The 18,246-nt window shown below is 36.3% G+C and overlaps 2 protein-coding genes across 3 annotated transcripts in view; one reads left to right on the top strand and one right to left on the bottom strand.

The window, feature by feature from the left end:
- Window positions 1–5,022: 5,022 nt before the first annotated feature.
- On the top strand, window positions 5,023–10,419 carry cd44a (CD44 molecule (IN blood group) a). The gene is made up of 8 exons (XM_016541041.1): window positions 5,023–5,259; window positions 6,580–6,745; window positions 6,878–7,017; window positions 7,123–7,197; window positions 7,686–8,093; window positions 9,752–9,817; window positions 9,920–9,998; window positions 10,114–10,419. The coding sequence occupies exons 1-8, from the start codon at window positions 5,190–5,192 to the stop codon at window positions 10,307–10,309; spliced, it is 1,200 nt and encodes a 399-aa protein (XP_016396527.1). The 5' UTR covers window positions 5,023–5,189; the 3' UTR covers window positions 10,310–10,419.
- A 2,202-nt stretch (window positions 10,420–12,621) lies between these two features.
- The window catches only part of LOC107730261 (excitatory amino acid transporter 2-like), an 11,504-nt gene continuing 5,879 nt past the window's right edge, over window positions 12,622–18,246 (bottom strand). Inside the window, exons 4-12 of one of the 2 annotated variants that reach the window (XM_016541040.1) lie at window positions 17,217–17,467; window positions 16,934–17,069; window positions 16,718–16,844; window positions 16,115–16,348; window positions 15,750–15,944; window positions 14,472–14,606; window positions 13,964–14,183; window positions 13,185–13,238; window positions 12,941–13,024 (exon numbers count right to left, since the gene is read on the bottom strand). In XM_016541040.1, the coding sequence (XP_016396526.1) occupies window positions 13,221–13,238; window positions 13,964–14,183; window positions 14,472–14,606; window positions 15,750–15,944; window positions 16,115–16,348; window positions 16,718–16,844; window positions 16,934–17,069; window positions 17,217–17,467 (1,316 nt within the window). In that variant the 3' untranslated portion in view covers window positions 12,941–13,024; window positions 13,185–13,220. Of the gene's footprint in view, window positions 13,025–13,184; window positions 13,239–13,963; window positions 14,184–14,471; window positions 14,607–15,749; window positions 15,945–16,114; window positions 16,349–16,717; window positions 16,845–16,933; window positions 17,070–17,216; window positions 17,468–18,246 lie in introns of both variants that reach the window. The other variant, XM_016541039.1, reaches the window with a different exon arrangement.

Genomic DNA, 18,246 nt, shown 5'->3' with positions numbered 1-18,246 from the left:
ATTTAGAATTTATATAGCCTATTCTACTTACGTTTGTGTCGAAATCAACCACAACTTTGCTTTAAAATGCGTCGCAAGATCTCCTAATTGAAGATCACGTGATCACAAACGTAAATCACTTCCGTGAAGTGACCATCGCATGTTCCCTTCACTAACGGACTTCTGGAAGGGCCCTTCGCGAAGGGATTCAGTTGTTCACTTTCGTTGGGAACGTCCCTACAAATGCCATCCCCTTCCTGAAGTGCCCTTCAAGGGCGCATAAAAGCCGTTTGGAATTCGCCCCAGGGGTCCCAAGTCCAAGTCTGGGAGTCCCTGAGTTCCTGCTACTGTTGCCTGCGCTTCCTGTGATGGCAGCTGCCATCTTGTATGTATAGGCTGCACACTGCTCTCCAGTCCATGTGTCCAGAGCCTGCTCAAGCTCCAGAGCTCAGTCCTGTGTTGGCGCCAGCCTGTGAGTTCCCTCCCTGTCCTGTCTCGACCACAGAAGTCATTCTTGATCTTCCTGCCTGTCCTGTTTTGACCACAGTGGTCACATGTGAATCCTCTGCCAGTCATGTCATGGCCAAAGAGGCCATCTCTGATCTCTCATCCTGTCTGGTTATGGCCAAGGAGGTTGTCCCTGAACCCCTTGCCTGTCTTGTCAAAGAGGCCATTCTTGAACTTCCTGTCTGTTCTGTTATGGCAACAGAAACCATTACTAACCTATCTGTGTTCTCTTTGTCAGTTCCACCTGATCCTCTGTGGTGGCCATCGGTTTTGCTGTGGTGGTCTTCTGCTCCACCTGCTCTGCCCTGGTGGTCTTAGGCTCCGTCTGCTCCACCCCTGTTCTCTGGCTCTACCCTCTTTCCCTGATTCTTCATGGTTGCTCCTCGGTCCAGGCCCACCATTGCTCCACGGCCCAAGCCATGATCCAGGCCCTGTTTAGCTTCATGGGCCTGGCCCTCCATCCCTCCCCCTTGTCTGCCTCCACTCCACCACCCTTCTGGACTTTTTGGTATATTTTGAGTTGTGGGTGGGTATCTGATCTGGTTGTCATGAGCCGCCCTTAGGGGGGGGGGGATTGTCGGGTGTGTTGTTGGTCATGTGAGGTCATGTGACTCCCTTACCCCATCTTGTGATTATGTCATGTTGTTCCTTTGCTATATGTGTCATGTTATCATTGGTTCATAGTCCTGTCATGTGGTTTTCTGTTCTGTTTGTTTTTTGGTTTCTGTTCATTAGTTATGTCTCATCATTGTTTGCTTTCTACCATGTGTTTCCCATAGTTTTGTATCTAAACCCTCTTGGTTGCTACATTAGTTTGCTGTGTATTAGATGTATGCAACCCCACTGTCGGTGAGTGTTTTTGGTTAAGTCTGTTCTTGCTCATGGTCAGTTCTGCTCATGTTTGAGTCAAGTCTTTGTTTTGTATTTGTTCACATTGTATTAAATAAACAGCACATGGGTTCTTAAACTTGCCGTTCTGCGGACATTTGTTACAGCATCACTAATTCCCTGGAAACAGGGCTTCTCTCGCTCTTGCTCAATTTCCAGGATATTATATACAATATCATTATGTGAGAAATTCCTGGACCTTACAGAACACCTTTTGTGTTTATACATTAAAAAAAACATGATTTATGTCCTCACAGTGTCAAGAATTTTAGCCTTTACTGTCCTTGTAGGGATTAACACAATTGCTTTATTGGACAATCACTAGTATTCCAGTATCACAGTGTGATATCATTGTGATGTCACACAATGATACACCTTGCACTTCTGCACTTTGCTGTATCCAGTAAAACCATCTTATGTATCTAGCCTGATGCATTGTTTTAGTGCAGCTGAATGCATGAAAAATGTGTGTTACAGTTGAAAACAATATTACAGTGTAATACAGTTACAACATGGATTTCTTACATAGATGCTATAATTGATGGATTACTTTCTGGGTATACTGTAGTGCTGTAATTTCTGTGTAACATCACATAACATTTCAATGAAACAGGTTGTCGGATTATTATATATATGTGAATTGTTTATATGTGACCCTGGACCACAAAACCAGTCATAAGGGTAAATTTTTCGAAATTGAGATTTATACATAAATAAATGAATAAATAAGCGTTCCATTGATGTATGGTTTGTTAGGATAGGACAATATTTGGCCGAGATACAACTATTTGAAAATCTGGAATCTGAGGGTGCAAAAAAAAAATCTAAATATTGAAATAAAGTTGTCCAAATGAAGGTCTTAGCAATGCATATTACTAATCAAAAATTACGTTTTTATATATTTACAGTAGGACATTTACAAAATATTTTCATGGAACATGATCTTTACTTAATATCCTAATGATTTTTGGCATAAAAGAAAAATCAATACTTTTGACCCATACAATGTATTTTTGGCTATTGCTACAAATATACCCCAGCGACTTAAGACTGGTTTTATGCTCCAGGGTCACATATGATCTTAGTTCCACTTTTGTTATGAAACCCATTTTGTGAACTTTGTGTGTTTAGAAATATAGTAGGGAAATTAGTGTGTTTTTGTAAATACATGGCAGCACAAACTATATCCTGATCACTTGTAGACAGTGCCTTAACACTGAGCCCAAGAATGGGACTTTATTGATCCTATTCTGCCACACAAGCACATTTTTGATATTGGCTATTTGCAAAATTATGCAGCTCCTGGTCTTTCATTAACATATAATGTAATGAGAGCTCCAGAAAAACAAATATCCTTAATATCCTGGAATGACAAAAAATACATTTCCCCCTTTCTCAATATGTTCCAATGTCATAGACTGAATTGATTCAAGAGACTCATGCTACTTCTGATAAGCTTCATCGGTAAAATGCTAAAACAAGTTATTCTTGAGTTCCATTTAATATCCACAAGATCCAACATGAGAAAAAAAAGTGATAACTTCCTACCAGCCACCTTCACTTTCTTCCCGCTCTTGAATCAGGAAGTGAACGTGTATCAGCACACATGAGGGCGAGGCCTTTTTTCACACACCTGAGTCAGCCACACCACAGCAATGTTCGCACTGACTCACCATAATATATGAGGCCACCCTCCTCACCGCTAACTAGGCTTTTTACTCCCACTGCTCACCTTTTTCATCTTGAGAAGAGCAATACTATACATTTATCAAAACATAAACATATATTATATAGTATTTTGTTTCTGCTTAATATTAAGTGTCTTTAGTATGTAGCCTATTTGTATTGTATTACAAAACACTTTTGCTGCTATTGAGATGGGATACAGGTAAGGATAGGGACAGGTTTCATGGTGTAGTTAGGTTTAAAGCTGGGTTAAGGGGTACATGCAATTACATGCAGTTGTATTTATATAATCAGGGTACATTTCACATCAGGAAAAAATTGCAAAAACAATATGCTTTCTCAATAGACAACTATTGGTTTCAGTTTATACATTTTATCAGTATAACTTGTCTTATAGTTGCCAAGCCTAATCATTAAATGCTATTTTGATATTACAGGGGGAATAAAAAAAAAAGAGTTTGTCAACTATTTTCTGGACAAGCTGTATGAAGTGACCGGTAACATAGTTGACAATTTCACCATTTTGACTAATTTCAGTGGAAGGCCTTGTCTAGCCAACCAAACATTATTTTCTTGAGCAGGTTAACCTATTTATTTGAATTAAAATCATAAGGAAATTGCAAACTATAATAATGTACCCAACATAGTTCACAGGATATTAATATACTCCTTGAAAATAAGTATAATGTGTTCATTAATGTCCGCCACAGAAGAAAATTCCATCACATGACACTGGTCACAGTTTTATGATAAACCATGTTTTAGTTTGTAGGTGGATATTTGGTTAACAAATTTCAATTTAAACTCTGTCTATTTTTGATTGTAGAAATAAACTTGAAACTTAATCTAGATAATCTTGACCTTGACATTTTTTATTCATTATTTTGAACTCAAGACTCAATTAAACAAGCGGCCAGTGCAAAAACTGTAATTTAAGAGACAAAGACATTTCAAGCCAATTGAAGAACCGAGTGCATAAAATTTGTGTAGTATTCTCTTAATTATTAAAATACATTTCTGAAGGAAATTGTTAAAAATACACATAATTCCATCAATGACATGAAATCAGGATATTAATATACTCCTTGAAAATAAGTATAATGTGTTCATTAATGTCCGCCACAGAAGAAAATTCCATCACATGACACTGGTCACAGTTTTATGATAAACCATGTTTTAGTTTGTAGGTGGATATTTGGTTAACAAATTTCAATTTAAACTCTGTCTATTTTTGATTGTAGAAATAAACTTGAAACTTAATCTAGATAATCTTGACCTTAACATTTTTTATTCATTATTTTGAACTCAAGACTCAATTAAACAAGCGGCCAGTGCAAAAACTGTAATTTAAGAGACATAAAGACATTTCAAGCCAATTGAAGTACCGAGTGCATAAAATTTGTGTAGTATTCTCTTAATTATTAAAATACATTTCTGAAGGAAATTGTTAAAAATACACATAATTCCATCAATGACATGAAATGTACCTTAAATTATAGAATGACCCATATACAGTATATATCTTACTAAATATGAATACAAATAAACATAAAACATATTATACACAGTAAGTTAATTGCATCAATTATTAATTTATTACTTAGTACATAGTAGTTAAAAGCACTTAATAAAATGTTGGTCCAGTATTTTATACAATGTTCTGTAAGTGAACACATGAATAATTTTATTTAGATCAGTGCAAATAGTTCACTAACAAGTACAATACAACATTACTACACATGTACTTACAGCAATACTAAAATTGCAGCACACATAAACAAACTGATCTCTGTAACTCCTTGAGATTCACCAGAACTGTGGTTTTCTCTGAAGTGGATTATGCAAAGGTGTCTGGCATGTTAATGCTGGCTGCACAGACGCAGATAGAGAGGAAGTGTGGGAGACAGTGACAAGGGTGTGTTCTTCATAGCACCACCCATCATTGCTCAGCGTGTGTCACCAAGTACTTTAGTCTGAGCATATAAAAGAGGCAAGGTACATCTCTAGAGGGTTCAGAAAATTACAAAGACTGGAAGAGAATCAAAGCATTGTAAGAACCATACCGGTTAAGGGCCAACAAACAGGTATACAGCACTTCCCTTTGTCTAGCACATGACACAGCACTGAACATGTGGACTTTGTTACTTGTAGTATTTGCTACTGGATCACCAGCTCTACTTCAGGCAGCCCCGGTTCAGGGTGAGTGATGGGGAATGTGTTACTTATTTATCTCAGAGGTGTCTTTGGTGGCGGGAGGCTCACATACTTAGTCTTGGTCAAGACGCATTTACAATTGCGAGATGAGGTCATATTTGCGATACTGATATGACAGTAGTAGTGAGACTGTAACCCTTTTTGCTTTTCACAACAAAGGCTATGGTTAAACCCCATCATTAATCTGACTTCTGCTGTTATCTGGGAGACTTTAAAGACGTCAACCATAGAAGAAAAGAAAAAAGTTCCCGCACGTTTCCACTAGTAATCAGTGTAAATGCTACAAGTGAATTTACGCATCACGTCATTGTAAAGTACATTATGAAAATGTATATTTAAATTGAGATTTGCTAAAAATTGCATTTAACAGTGCTATTAAATTATTCGTCTTATTAAAGATTAACTTTACGTGGCTCTTAGATGACAGCAAAAGTGGGATCAGCTGAATGTGAATAAAGTTTTTTGCAGGCTTTTCTCGTTTACTTTTAGTGCATTGATGATGACCTTTGTAGATAAATTTCATATGTTATGGTTTAAGATAAAGGCCTGAGGCTGTATTACATAAACTTTATATCTTTATGAACAAAATTAAGATCTGACAGGTTTTAACTGATATCAGTATGGCTACAGATAAGATAGCATGCCAGAGTAATGATCTTTCTGTAATACAGCCCATGGATTGTTAAATTTATTGTACATATCATTTTTTCTCTCTCTCAAGAGTTATTTATTCTCCTATGCCTCCTATCTCAGACTTTAACTTCAGTGCAAAAATTATTTTCTTAATCAGTATTTTTTGTCTTGTTTTCCAGTACAAATATCTAATATTTCGTAAAGCATGATACAATGACGCAAGATATTAATTAAAACTAATTGATTATTGAATATTTTTCTTGCTTTAAGCATCATTTTGCTTCTTTAGTAATGTATTTGGAATTTCTATTCCCATTAAACTCACTTATTCCCTCTTCTGCGCACTATTTATCACTTGTTCCACTAATTGATGTCCTTAAAACCGTATGCTGGTCTAAACGTGTTATTTTGAGACAAAAAACGAGAGGTCATTTACGAAGTCAGTGGATTACAGATGGCCTAGATGTGTTACAGATGTGATCACGTCTGCACATGCAATGAATCATTAAGAGATTTATCTAATGATACCTAATGCTAAATTGCTCATCCGTCACACACACATCTGGCCCTCATTTACAAACTAATCATTAGTGTGATTGTACACGGGAAACAATTAATAAATTAATTAAGATTTCTGACTTTGAATATTCACATTAGTTTCTCTTTTGACAGGTTCTAGTGGCAGATGCAGCTTTGCCGGTGTTTTCCTTGTTGAGGGAACCAGCCGTTACTCTCTAACTTTCCAACAGGCTTTGGAATTGTGTCAGAGTTTAGGTTACAAACTCGCAACACAGGAACAGGTCAATGAGGCTTATAAAAAAGGCTTGAGAACATGCAGGTAAAGAAAGCAAGCTGATTACAATAGACTTAGCCTAGAGCTAAATAACATGTTCAGACATAAATGCACTTCTTTTGATATTACCTAATGGCAGTACTTAATTTTTTTAATTAATCCCACACCTTTGTTTAGATACGGCTGGATAGATGGACAAAATGTTATGTTCCTCCCACACGTTAATGGTCCAAATTGTGACTCCAGTTCCACCGAGATCACCTTCCGTCCCGAAGCAGCAGATTATCTTTCTGATGTCTACTGCTTTAACCCATCAGGTGAGAGTATAAAGAAACTGGGGTATCTTACTGGCAAACACTATAAAAACAAACATGCTCCAAACAGGTTTTGTCTTATTGACTTTTTATTTCCCTCCTACAAAGATGCATCACTGAACTGTGATGATAATGGTAAATCTAACTCTGAGGGCTTAACCAATGGAAACACAGCCACAGCAAGTAAGTTCCTATTGTTCCCTGCAGTACCTAGAATTAGATTTTGATATCATTGCAGACTTTTTGTCTTAAATGGCTTAGACTATTGGTGCATTAACTTTACCTTTTGAGTTGAGGGGTGTGTATTGTGAAGAAGCAAGACATGCAGCAGACATACACTTCATTGTTCATTATCCAACCACACCTATTCCAAAGCATTAGTCATATCTCTGTGACCTCACGCATTTTTACGCACCTGCAGTACCACAACGAAGGACGAACAAAAGAGTTGCTGATTGTATTTGAATACTCAGGAAGTGATTTCTTGTTCATTATTGTTTCTCGTTTAACCATTCACTCTGTACCAACATAGCAAAGTATCTGCGTGGTTTAAACTCGACATTCCACTCTTTTATTTTGCTTTGGTATCAGCACAGAAATGCAAAACACTGATGTATCATTAACATATTTAAGCTTTTTGGCAGTAATCCTTTATCTGTTTTCTCACAAAGATGAAAAAACAGATGAAGACATCCTTACGGAGGTCGAAACTGAAGGCTTTCTAGTAGATTTGGAAGAGATCATGGGAAGAGTAAAAAGAGAAACTTCTTTTCTGAAACCCTCATCTGTGCCTGCCTTGGAGGAACACTCTACAACGACACACAGTGAAGACAGCAAAGGCCCTACAAGCAAGCCCCATTTTAGGAAGAGCACATCCTCTGTTACCTCCAGTATTTTGTTCCCTGATACAGAGGGCAGTGGATCAGGAATGAGTGAGACAGTTTTTGAAGTTCCTAAGCCTAGTCAATTCACAATGACGGCAATTACGTCAGAGGCAGCTGAGGGTACATCCATACAAAACAACAATAAGGAGAAAATAAATGATGCAAAAGGCCGAAAGTTGGATGCCAGTTCTGTAGGTAAATATCCTTACAAATCCTGACCCTTATATACTGGATATTGTTGGGGTTGGCTGTGGATCATAAAGGCCAACATAGTGTCAGTGAGGCAACTGTGTAGAAGACATGTGCCTGGTTTCTATGGAAGCCTTCCACTTCAAAAAAAAAAAAAAAAATTCCAACTTCCTATCACACAATGATGTTTCTCATAAATCTGACTTTATATTTCACAGTTTGACTTCGTATGTCACAATATGACTATACTTCAACTTAATCTTAAAATTACCTTTTTTAGTCTAAGCCAAAAACTTGCTTCCATAGGATAGTTGATGATAGTTACACAAATAAGCTATGTTTTAATTAATATTAATGTTTAATATCATCAGTGATGGGAAGGTTGCATTGGAAATGTAATAGGTCACAGATTAGTTGAGATAGAGTTGAACTATTTGAATGCAAAGCTTCCATGAAGAAAGCAGTCGCTAGAAAATGGCAAGTTCAAACTAGACGGACATTTAAGGGATACGGTGCAGTCATACCACTTATTACACAACATTTCACCACATAAATAATTAAGGCGATAAAAGATCCCAGACAGCAACATAGTGTTGGCCCAGATCCGGCCCACATCTGGCCCTCGTGAAATCCATGCAATCCATCCAAATATATATTTAAGTTGAAACTGTTTTAAAATCTTACCAGTTTGTTAGTTATCTTATAATCCATTACAGTGTACAAAACAATCATTGCAAAATGGCAGCAGCTGTGGTTGTATGAAACGAGAGAGCGAGTCGGCGATACCAGGATGACAATATTAAATAATTGTATACAAAATACTGAATTGAGTTTTAATATTTTATTAGTTAACCAAACGCAAAACTTCCACCAAGAAAAACTGGTGCTAGTAAGCATATAGCGCTGACTTAAGTTACCCGGATGAGCCTCTGCTATTAGTTTTTACCGGTTATTATCGGGGAATAACATAACTTGAAATGTCATGACTGACCAATCAGAATCAAGCATTTCACAGAGCCGTGTAATAGTTTAATTTAAAGCACAGCCACCACAAAATCAGGCTTTAGCACCTCTTTTTTTACTTTGAGAATAAATACAGAGCAATAACAAGAAATAGTTATGATACTGGTTTTGAAATCAAATATTTGCATAGTTTTGACAGAAAACACAGGCATCTAACAATGCCTCGGAAAAACAGTCAACAGTTAATCTTAAAAAATAAAGCATATACATAAACCCAAATAGGAAATAAAACAGTTATCGAATAAGCATGTTTCCTATTCTGTGTCCTAAACTCCTGAAACATTGGTGTCTCATATTTTAGAGCACTCGATGCAATTTATGAAAGAAGTGAATTAAATCGGTATGTGGTTGTGTGTGTGAAAAAATCCAGATGTAACCCCCTTTGTAATCGTTAACATTTTCATAAGTAACCTTAATTTAATTACACATTTTTCCCCAGTATAACTGTAACTAATCACAATTACATTTATTTTGTAATTAAATTACATAACTCTGTTACATGTAACAAGTTACTCCCCAACACTGAATATCATCATGTGGTACATAAAGTATTTGTTTAATCTGTTAATAAAAATTTTTATGTTAATGCATAATACAGTATGTTAAGTCATCAAGTCTAATTACAAATGTATCTTTTGCAGACATATCGAATAGCGAAGAATCCAATTTACCTCCATCACCTATTCAAAAGGATGATGGACCATCTAGTAAGTTCTTGTGACAGCACTGCAGATGCCATCAGTTTCTTGACTTTTCATTCAACTGACATAATGTAAATCTGTCAATTTACAATTTTCTCCCTTCTACAGCTTGGCTGATAATCTTTGCATTCTGTGTTGTTGTTGGAGCCATAGTATGCATGCTTGCTGCGATTGCTACAAGAGACAAGTAAGTTTGCTTGTTATTTTTTTAAATTTTTATTTTTTTTTCATCGAGTGAATCCATCGCATTCATCAGCCATTGGGGTCCAGCTTCAGTTTACTGAATGTAACTCTTTACCTAGGTGGTACGGACCGAGACAGAGCAGAAACATCTCAACTGAAGTGCACAACAAAGACTACAGTAAAACAGAAACACTGCCACTGTCAGAGAAAGAGCAGGAGGTAGTGGCACTGAAGAGTGTTGCGAAGCTGAATGGTAAAACGGATGACATTACTGCTACCTGTCTGGATGAGCATGAGAAAGAGTATTTAATGTAATTTTTTAAATCCTGCATACTGTGTATTAACAGGTTTGAACTCTTCTGTACTTTTTATTTGCACTAGTGATGGTTTTTTTCTGCTCAGAGTCGCTTCCATTTTGGCTTCCATTTTTGTTGCTTCAGAATTAAAAAAAAAAAAAGATTCTTGTGTTTCACATTTCTTTTCTAATGTAAATTATTATTTTTTTCTCCAATAATAGAAAATGATTATTATCTCTTAATGACTGATGGTTAATAATGATATGGTGAGAAAACATTTTTATACTGGTTTGTAAGTACTATGTACTGTGTGGGATATAATGCATTTTTTAATATAAAGTTTTAATTTGAATAGAGAAACCCTATGCAGTTTGTAATGCAATGAAGCAAATGTAAATCTTTCCATTTATTAAATTACCCATAGAGATGTATTTTTTGTCAGCTCTTAGAGCACATTTATGTTGGATGAGTCTTTCAATAAAACATGACATTTTAACAAGGTATTGGATTTTTTATTATTATTATTTATAATATATATAAAATTATTTATTTTTTATTTTTTTTTATTTGTTCAATTAGAGTAGCTGGATGTAAAATGCATGAGTGAGATGTAAAATCATATGATAAATACAATTTAATGTGATTACTACATATTTTATTTTTTCATTTATTTAGCATTACTTCCTAAAGACTTGGAAAAAGAAAGAAAGAAAGAAAGAAAGACCACTGAGACAAGAAGAATTGCCTTTATTTACAATTTGTTACAGGTGTTTCATAGAAAAATAGAGGAAAAAGACAAATTTAAAAAGTGGATGCAAAATCAAGTCTGGTTGACAAGTAATACAATGTCTTTGGAACAAAGCAGGGCTGCACAAATAAAAAGAGCAGGATGGTCATACAATATTTGTTAACATACATCACTGTACCTCTAAAGATGTGTCAGGCCCTGCCTGAACAGATATTACAACAGTGCACACTTTTACATTATAGATACTGTATCTAGGTTGTGTATCATTTCCTCAAGATACATACTCAAGATCTCTGCACTCTACAAGGCTGTTAAATCTGTAGCAAGCCTGGTTTATAATGATTAGCAATTTGACTTTTTCCCCTAGTGTCATTATTCCTACCAAAATGTTTAACAATACACAATATTTGAGACACAATATCATCATGAATTGTAACAGTGAAAAATATGCTTACATTCATATACATACATTTTTACTCATCAGTCAATGTTTCACAGCCACCTGTTCCATGTGACTTGTACAGTATATGATAGCAATAACTACTTAAGACAACCTGTTACGCTCTAATCTACTTAGTAAAATACTGAATTGAATACATGAATTGCCGTTGTTTTATAAAACGATAGGCAAAAAGTTAATAAATACTACACTTTAATTTGCATGAAAAATACATCTAAAATATGACAGCATACATATGTGTATTTATATATATATGTACAGAAAGTGCAAGGAGGCACTTTAATGAGAACATTTTAAGATTCTGGTTCAAAAGAGGAATGCTGATTGTGTTGCTATTACAGACTACCAAATAAATGGTGTAGATGTAATGATAGATCTTAATTCTGTCATCTCTTTTCTGTTACATGCTAACAACCTGAGCACCAAATAACCTGAGGGCCTCTCTTATCAGCGTGAATATAGAATCCATTCAACTGGACTTAATGTCTGAGTATCCAAGAAGGCTCCTCAGAGAATCAAACACTATTAGTGGTCTAAGATCCAAGAAAATGGGATTGCATTTAATATTAATGTCATAAAGTCTTCTGTCTGCAATTTGCAGTTGATATCTTCAAGGTAAGATTGTAACATAGCAAATAAATACATAAATAAATTGACAACTTAAAGCACACAGATACATACAAAACCTACACACATGCAAGTCCCTTTCCTCAAACATAACCACGCTTGGAGACTTATTAATGTTTGAATGCAAACTATTCAGTCCACTACGCAGGATATTAACAGTCCCAACAGTCCTTGCAGATAACGTCAAGCGACTCAATGTCATACTTCATGTCTGATCGCTCTGTAATTGCTGATGTGGCATTTACGTCGGGCAGCGTCTAAAAATAAGTGGTAGCATTTGGAGGCAAACCACTATTTCAGAACCTCTAAGTACATTGGTAAGCTCTTATAAGAGGCTGATCTGGAGTACTGCCACCAAGAGTTAATCCACCTAAGCCAAGCCAGTCAAAGGTATCTTCAGCAAACAAGCTGCACTGTTCTCCTCCTGCCACTAGTAGTGCTCTAGGGTCAATCTGGGGCTGGACAAACCACTGCGATCCTTCTATGCGGTAGTTTTCTAAAGTGTTTTTGAAAAATCACATACCCTGCCTTTAAGGCAGCAGGTTTCAGACTGATCCTCAAACCCAAGGCCTAGAATTCTAACTATCGTAATCCTTGAGTGTAAATAATATGCAGCCTGACTGAACCACCCGCTACTTCGAGCTACGTTCTCTTCCCTTTGTGTATCAAAAGTACTGAGATTGTCATACAAAAGTCATTGCTTGTGCATATGAAAGTTCTGTGGCAACTTCTGACTGTTTATATGTACAAAAGTAGCATTTGGTTTTCACCAGAAAGGATAAGCTTGTGGGACTCAGGATAAGGCGGAGCTGGATCTGTGTGCTGTGTTACTCGCGTATCCATGGTTCCTCCTCAACAAGTGAGAAGTTCGCAGGGGAGCCATTTGAGGTCAAGGTTACCTGAAAGCAATTATCAGGGACAACTAACTGTTTGACCAAGGCACAGTCAGAATGCATTAACCGCTGCTAACTAAACTGTTTATGGTTTGGAGCAGAGAATCCAGGTAGTTTGATATTTTAACAGCACAATTTATATCCAAATTCACAGAAATGTACCCACCACAAGACAGATAATAATTAGCTGCAGCGGGATTCCTTACAGAATGCTGAAAGACTGAATACAGATAGAGAAAATAATTTGAATTGTTATATTTTGTAAATACAAGCTTTGTATTTTTATTTTTTTTACTAATTACAGTGAATCTCTGCCCAAAGCTAATCTTCTAAAGGGGTTGTGGAAAAAGTGCCTCGCGTGCTACCACACAGACCTATGCATTTGTGAAACAGAGTGCATAAAACTAAAAAAGAGGCATAAAACTTGCACAAAAGAAAGAAAACACTGCAGTTCTCTTACTGATGGAAAACAAACACTTTTATGTCAAGCTTAAAAACACTGAGCTTGAAAGAAATGAAATAGCAGCCTTTGTCGTCTCAAAATGTAGATGGCAAAAATGAGGTGTGCCTTAATGCACTGCTTTGTTTCACTTTCATTTTTTTCATTCGAGAGCAGCCAAAGGCATCTTGGCATTAGTACTATACAAACATTTGAAGGATTTACTGTGCACATATGTATAATTGCCAAATTGATGATGTCCAGATACTGATATGGATATACAAAGTCTGTACAAAAACTGCTATTTCACCAAGCACCAGAACAAATAAATAAACCATATTTATTTATTCCTTCATTCTGTTTAACGTCTTATGCATTCACATCAGGAATGACCAAAAAATACAAAAAGTGTAAAATAAAAAAAATCACAATGGTACATACAATGTCGGGGAAAGAAATAAAGGCATCTACATACAGGTTTCTATGTCTGTGAGAGTAAAATGTACCTTGCAGTCATCTATTTGGACCGGCTGATACGAGTTGTGAGATGCATATACACCGTGGTTAGTGTTATTCTCAAAAAAGGATTGTGTCTTGGCCATCTCAAAGTCATCTGGTCTTATCTGCTGTGCATCAAACATGTCAAGCTCATCTTTGGAGAGGTGGTACACGATTCCAGCCCCGTACGAGTCACCAACGACATTGACTGACGTTCGGAAACGGTCCCTGTTTGATAAAGCAGAAAGAAACAAAGAAAGGTGCCACATCTCTCAAGGCTAAACGACTCTAAATGCCATAAGGGTTTGTTCTAACACGCAAAGCAAATGGATAAACATGCCATGAGATTTACTTTGACAACAAATTTTAAAGTGGAGATCATTTATATTTAAAGTGGATATCATATCTCAATCATATAATATAGCCCTATTTATTGAATCCTTGACTGACAAGTATTTCATGAGAATTTTTGTACCACTAAAAGAGCAGAGAGAGAGAGAGATTGGTTTAACTTACAGTAGCCAGTCAACTGCTACCAGTAAACTGATGTCTTGAGTCGGTAGTCCCACAGCTGTCAAGATCAGAAGCATCGTCACCAGACCAGCACTGGGAATACTGGCAGCTCCTACGCTAGCGAGAGTCGCTGTAAGGCTACAAACAAAACATAATTATTTGATTTGATAAGATTAGCTGCAAACTTTAAGAATAATACATCACATGACTCTCATTCTTCCTTTGAAAATGGTGTAATGTGATTTTATCAATATTTTGTTTCAAACAATAGTAATTCTGAATAGTTTTGCTAAAAATGTCTAATTTGTCACTATTTATTTACCCTAATCTCGGTCCAAAACCATTTGCTGTGATTTGGTTTTTCTGTAGAACTGAGAAAGAGAACTTTCAAAGAGTATCAACAGTTCATAGTGACCATATCTATCAAGCTAGAAATAATACTATATTTTCAAGTCTTCTGAAACAATATGACAGTTTTATATGACAAACACATTGACATTTAATTCTTCGTTTACTGATATTTACTGAAAATTCACAAAAAAAAGAGAACAACTCTTAAGAAACAAACTGCAGTTTTCTTACTGATGGAAAACAAACACTTTTCTGTTAAACTTAAAAACATTGAGGTTGAAAGTAATGAAATAGCAGCCTTTGTTGTCTCAAAATGTAGATGGCAAAAATTAGATGTGCCTTAATGTTTTTATGTTTAACCTGCTACTTTCCATTATGTCTTAATGTTTAACGTTTACTGATATTCATTCAGGCTAATCAGTTGTTAGCAGCTGCTACCTGATCCACTGAGTCAAAGAGCTGAACTTGAGAACCAGCTCAGTCCAATTCATAAAATAAATCACTTTTCCATGAACCAGTTAATAGATTTCATAAATCAGATTGTACTGTTCTTTCCTGACTCAATGATCCAGATGTACCCAGGAATACTATTAGGAATACAGAGCACAATCATATGGACTTCTTCTCTAGTGCTTTTTTTGATATCATCATAATAGCTGGAAGACATGATCTCTATGAACTGTCATTGTGTGGCAAAAACTGTGTAAAGATTTTTCTGTTTTTGTTAAACAGATACAAATAACACTAAACAAGTTTGGTACAATGTGAGGATGAGGAAATAATTACTGAATTTTCATTTTTGGGTAAACTCTTCCTTTAATTGTATATAGCTACCAGGCAACCGCCTACAGTGAATCAGCAGGTACATGTCATCAGAATAAAATTTTTGTGAAGTTTATATTCATTTCTCTCTCCAGACATTGGTCTTACCTGACTGTCATGATCTGACCAGGATCAAGTTCTATTCCGTTCATCTGGGCAATAAAGATGGCTGCTACGGCCTCATAAAGCGCTGTACCATCCATGTTGATCATTGCTCCAACAGGCAACACAAATCGAGTCACTCTCTTGTCAATGCCCAGATTTTCCTCCAGACAGCGGAAAGTAACAGGTAATGTCCCAGCACTGCAAAAGACACATATTAAGATTTCAGAACCCATTCTTGTCATTATTCATAACTCAACTTCCAAACAAGCCAAATTAAATAATTGCCTTCCCTTTATTTAACTCAGTATGTGTCCTAATTCTCTCAAGGTTTACAAAAATCAAGGTACAATTATTGTTGTTTTTTTTACCTCGAAGCTGTTCCTAAAGCGGTGACCCATGCCTGGAAAACTCCCATGAAGAATGTGAATGGGTTTTTCCGAACAATAACAAAATATATTAAGGGAAGGAACATGGCTCCGTGAATAATAAGTCCAATGATAACAGTGACCATGTACATTCCCAGCTGCTTGGCCACCACTTCCAAATCATTAATTGAAATGATCTTCCCACAGATCAGACATGCAATACCAATGGGGGAATACCTGTTACAAAACAGAGACATGCAGCAAAGTCAACTAACAAGTTAATCAGACAGTTCAGTACAGTTAAAGGCAGTTAAACTGTTAAAGTCACCATCATTACACTACTGTTCAAAAGTTTGCGTTCAGTAAGAGTCACTAATAATAATAATAATACTTTCATTCAGCAAAGATGCATTAAATTTAACAGCCCAACCTTGGTGAGCATTCTTTTGAAAAATATTTTCTTACCGACCCCAAGCTTTATAGTAGTGTACATATTTTATATTTGTCACAGTTAACAAACCATTTAAAAAACAGGTTACTAACGCTGGGAAAGGAAATCATGAAAACTTTACTCTAGTCATTAAATAATCAATAATAACAGCTGACCACATGATCATGCCGACAAGCCTCATAACGATCTCATTGAGAACGTTGAAGAACTCAAGCATCAGCTTGGCCCTTTCTCCCATCTTTCCCATGCAAATCCCGAACGCCACAAAGAACCCAATGAGACCTACAGAGACACACATTGCCACCATGTTAATTTGAAGAACATAAATTACAGCCTAATGCATATACTATGTGATCAAAACCATTTATTACCTAAAACGTTCATGCCACTCTTAAATTGAAGAGGCTTCTTGATTACATATTTTGCTGCCCCCTTGGTAGCATTTCGTCCAAACCGAGTTGGATTTGGAGGAGGAGCTACTTCTATCTTGTTAGTAACGGTCTGGATCTACATAAAGAGATATAAGAACTGTTAATGAATTACTAATGAAAGACTATTCAAAATTAACTGATGAAAGATCAACAGAAATTAAGTTATGGTTGAGATTAAATAGATGAAATTATCTGAAATCAAAAGCACGTTGGACGTTCACACCTGCTGAAAACAAGCCTGAACGAGATTTTCTGGAAACAGATTTCTGATGAGATCAAAGAAGGAATCTAAACTGGACACTTCATCGTTCTTTTTGCCCTCGCCCAGGTTTGCCTTCAGTTTGGGGTTACCAGGGTGGATGAAGAGCACCAAGATCACCCCCAACACAGCTGCGATGATGGTAGTAGACATGTAATACACCATGGCCCTTGTGCCCAGACGACCACTGGACTTGGCATCCAACCCTGCTAATCCTAAAAAATAAAGAACAGAATGCCATTTAAACTACATCAAATATCATTGCAGTTTCTCAAGGCAGCATTACTCTTTCTTTTTCAAACTATAACTTTGCACTGAAAGTTACACACAAAAGTTATTTCTCAGGGTTAAGTTTCATAATTATTGCTGTGATTACTGAATGAGTAATGAATTTGGAACGTTTTGAATTTCTAATTGCATTTCTTTTTTGGTAACACGTTTAGACATGTTCTGCTGATGAGGTGCTGAAACTGATCCACCCTAAATTTGAAAGGCATGCTTTTTTTATCTTATACTGGATTACAAAGAAAAGGTTGAAAGGACAAACAATGGTTTAATCATTACAAAATTACTATTTCTGTAGTTATCCCACAGCTATAACACTGTGGTTATAACTTTGACTCTGAGGTCATTGCAGGTGTTATTTCTGCATCTGATTTTTATTTATTTTATTTATTTCGTCTCTATTTGCTCCTCTGTTTCTGCCACTAGGAATTACACAAGCTTCAGTCTGGATCCAACCCTTACAAAGATCTGAGATGACCGAACACCTGAGAAGAGATGATGCCAACCCCCCAGAGGACCTCAGATGATGCTAACCCTGGAACAACATATAAAACGACCAAATTTTGCTTAATAGCAACGTTAAATCGCAATCGCAAAGTTTAATCGCAACATATAACCATTGCAGTTAATATGTTCACCATCTGTTTGATTACATGTAATATGTAACTAACTGCATGATTCTTACTGTACATTTCTGCCATAGCCACCA

Source organism: Sinocyclocheilus rhinocerous, unplaced genomic scaffold, assembly GCF_001515625.1.
Source record: "Sinocyclocheilus rhinocerous isolate Xijiao unplaced genomic scaffold, SAMN03320098_v1.1 scaffold368, whole genome shotgun sequence".
NCBI lineage: Eukaryota > Metazoa > Chordata > Actinopteri > Cypriniformes > Cyprinidae > Sinocyclocheilus > Sinocyclocheilus rhinocerous.
Note: the sequence above shows the minus strand (reverse complement) of the source record. Positions and strands in the feature narration are given on the sequence as shown.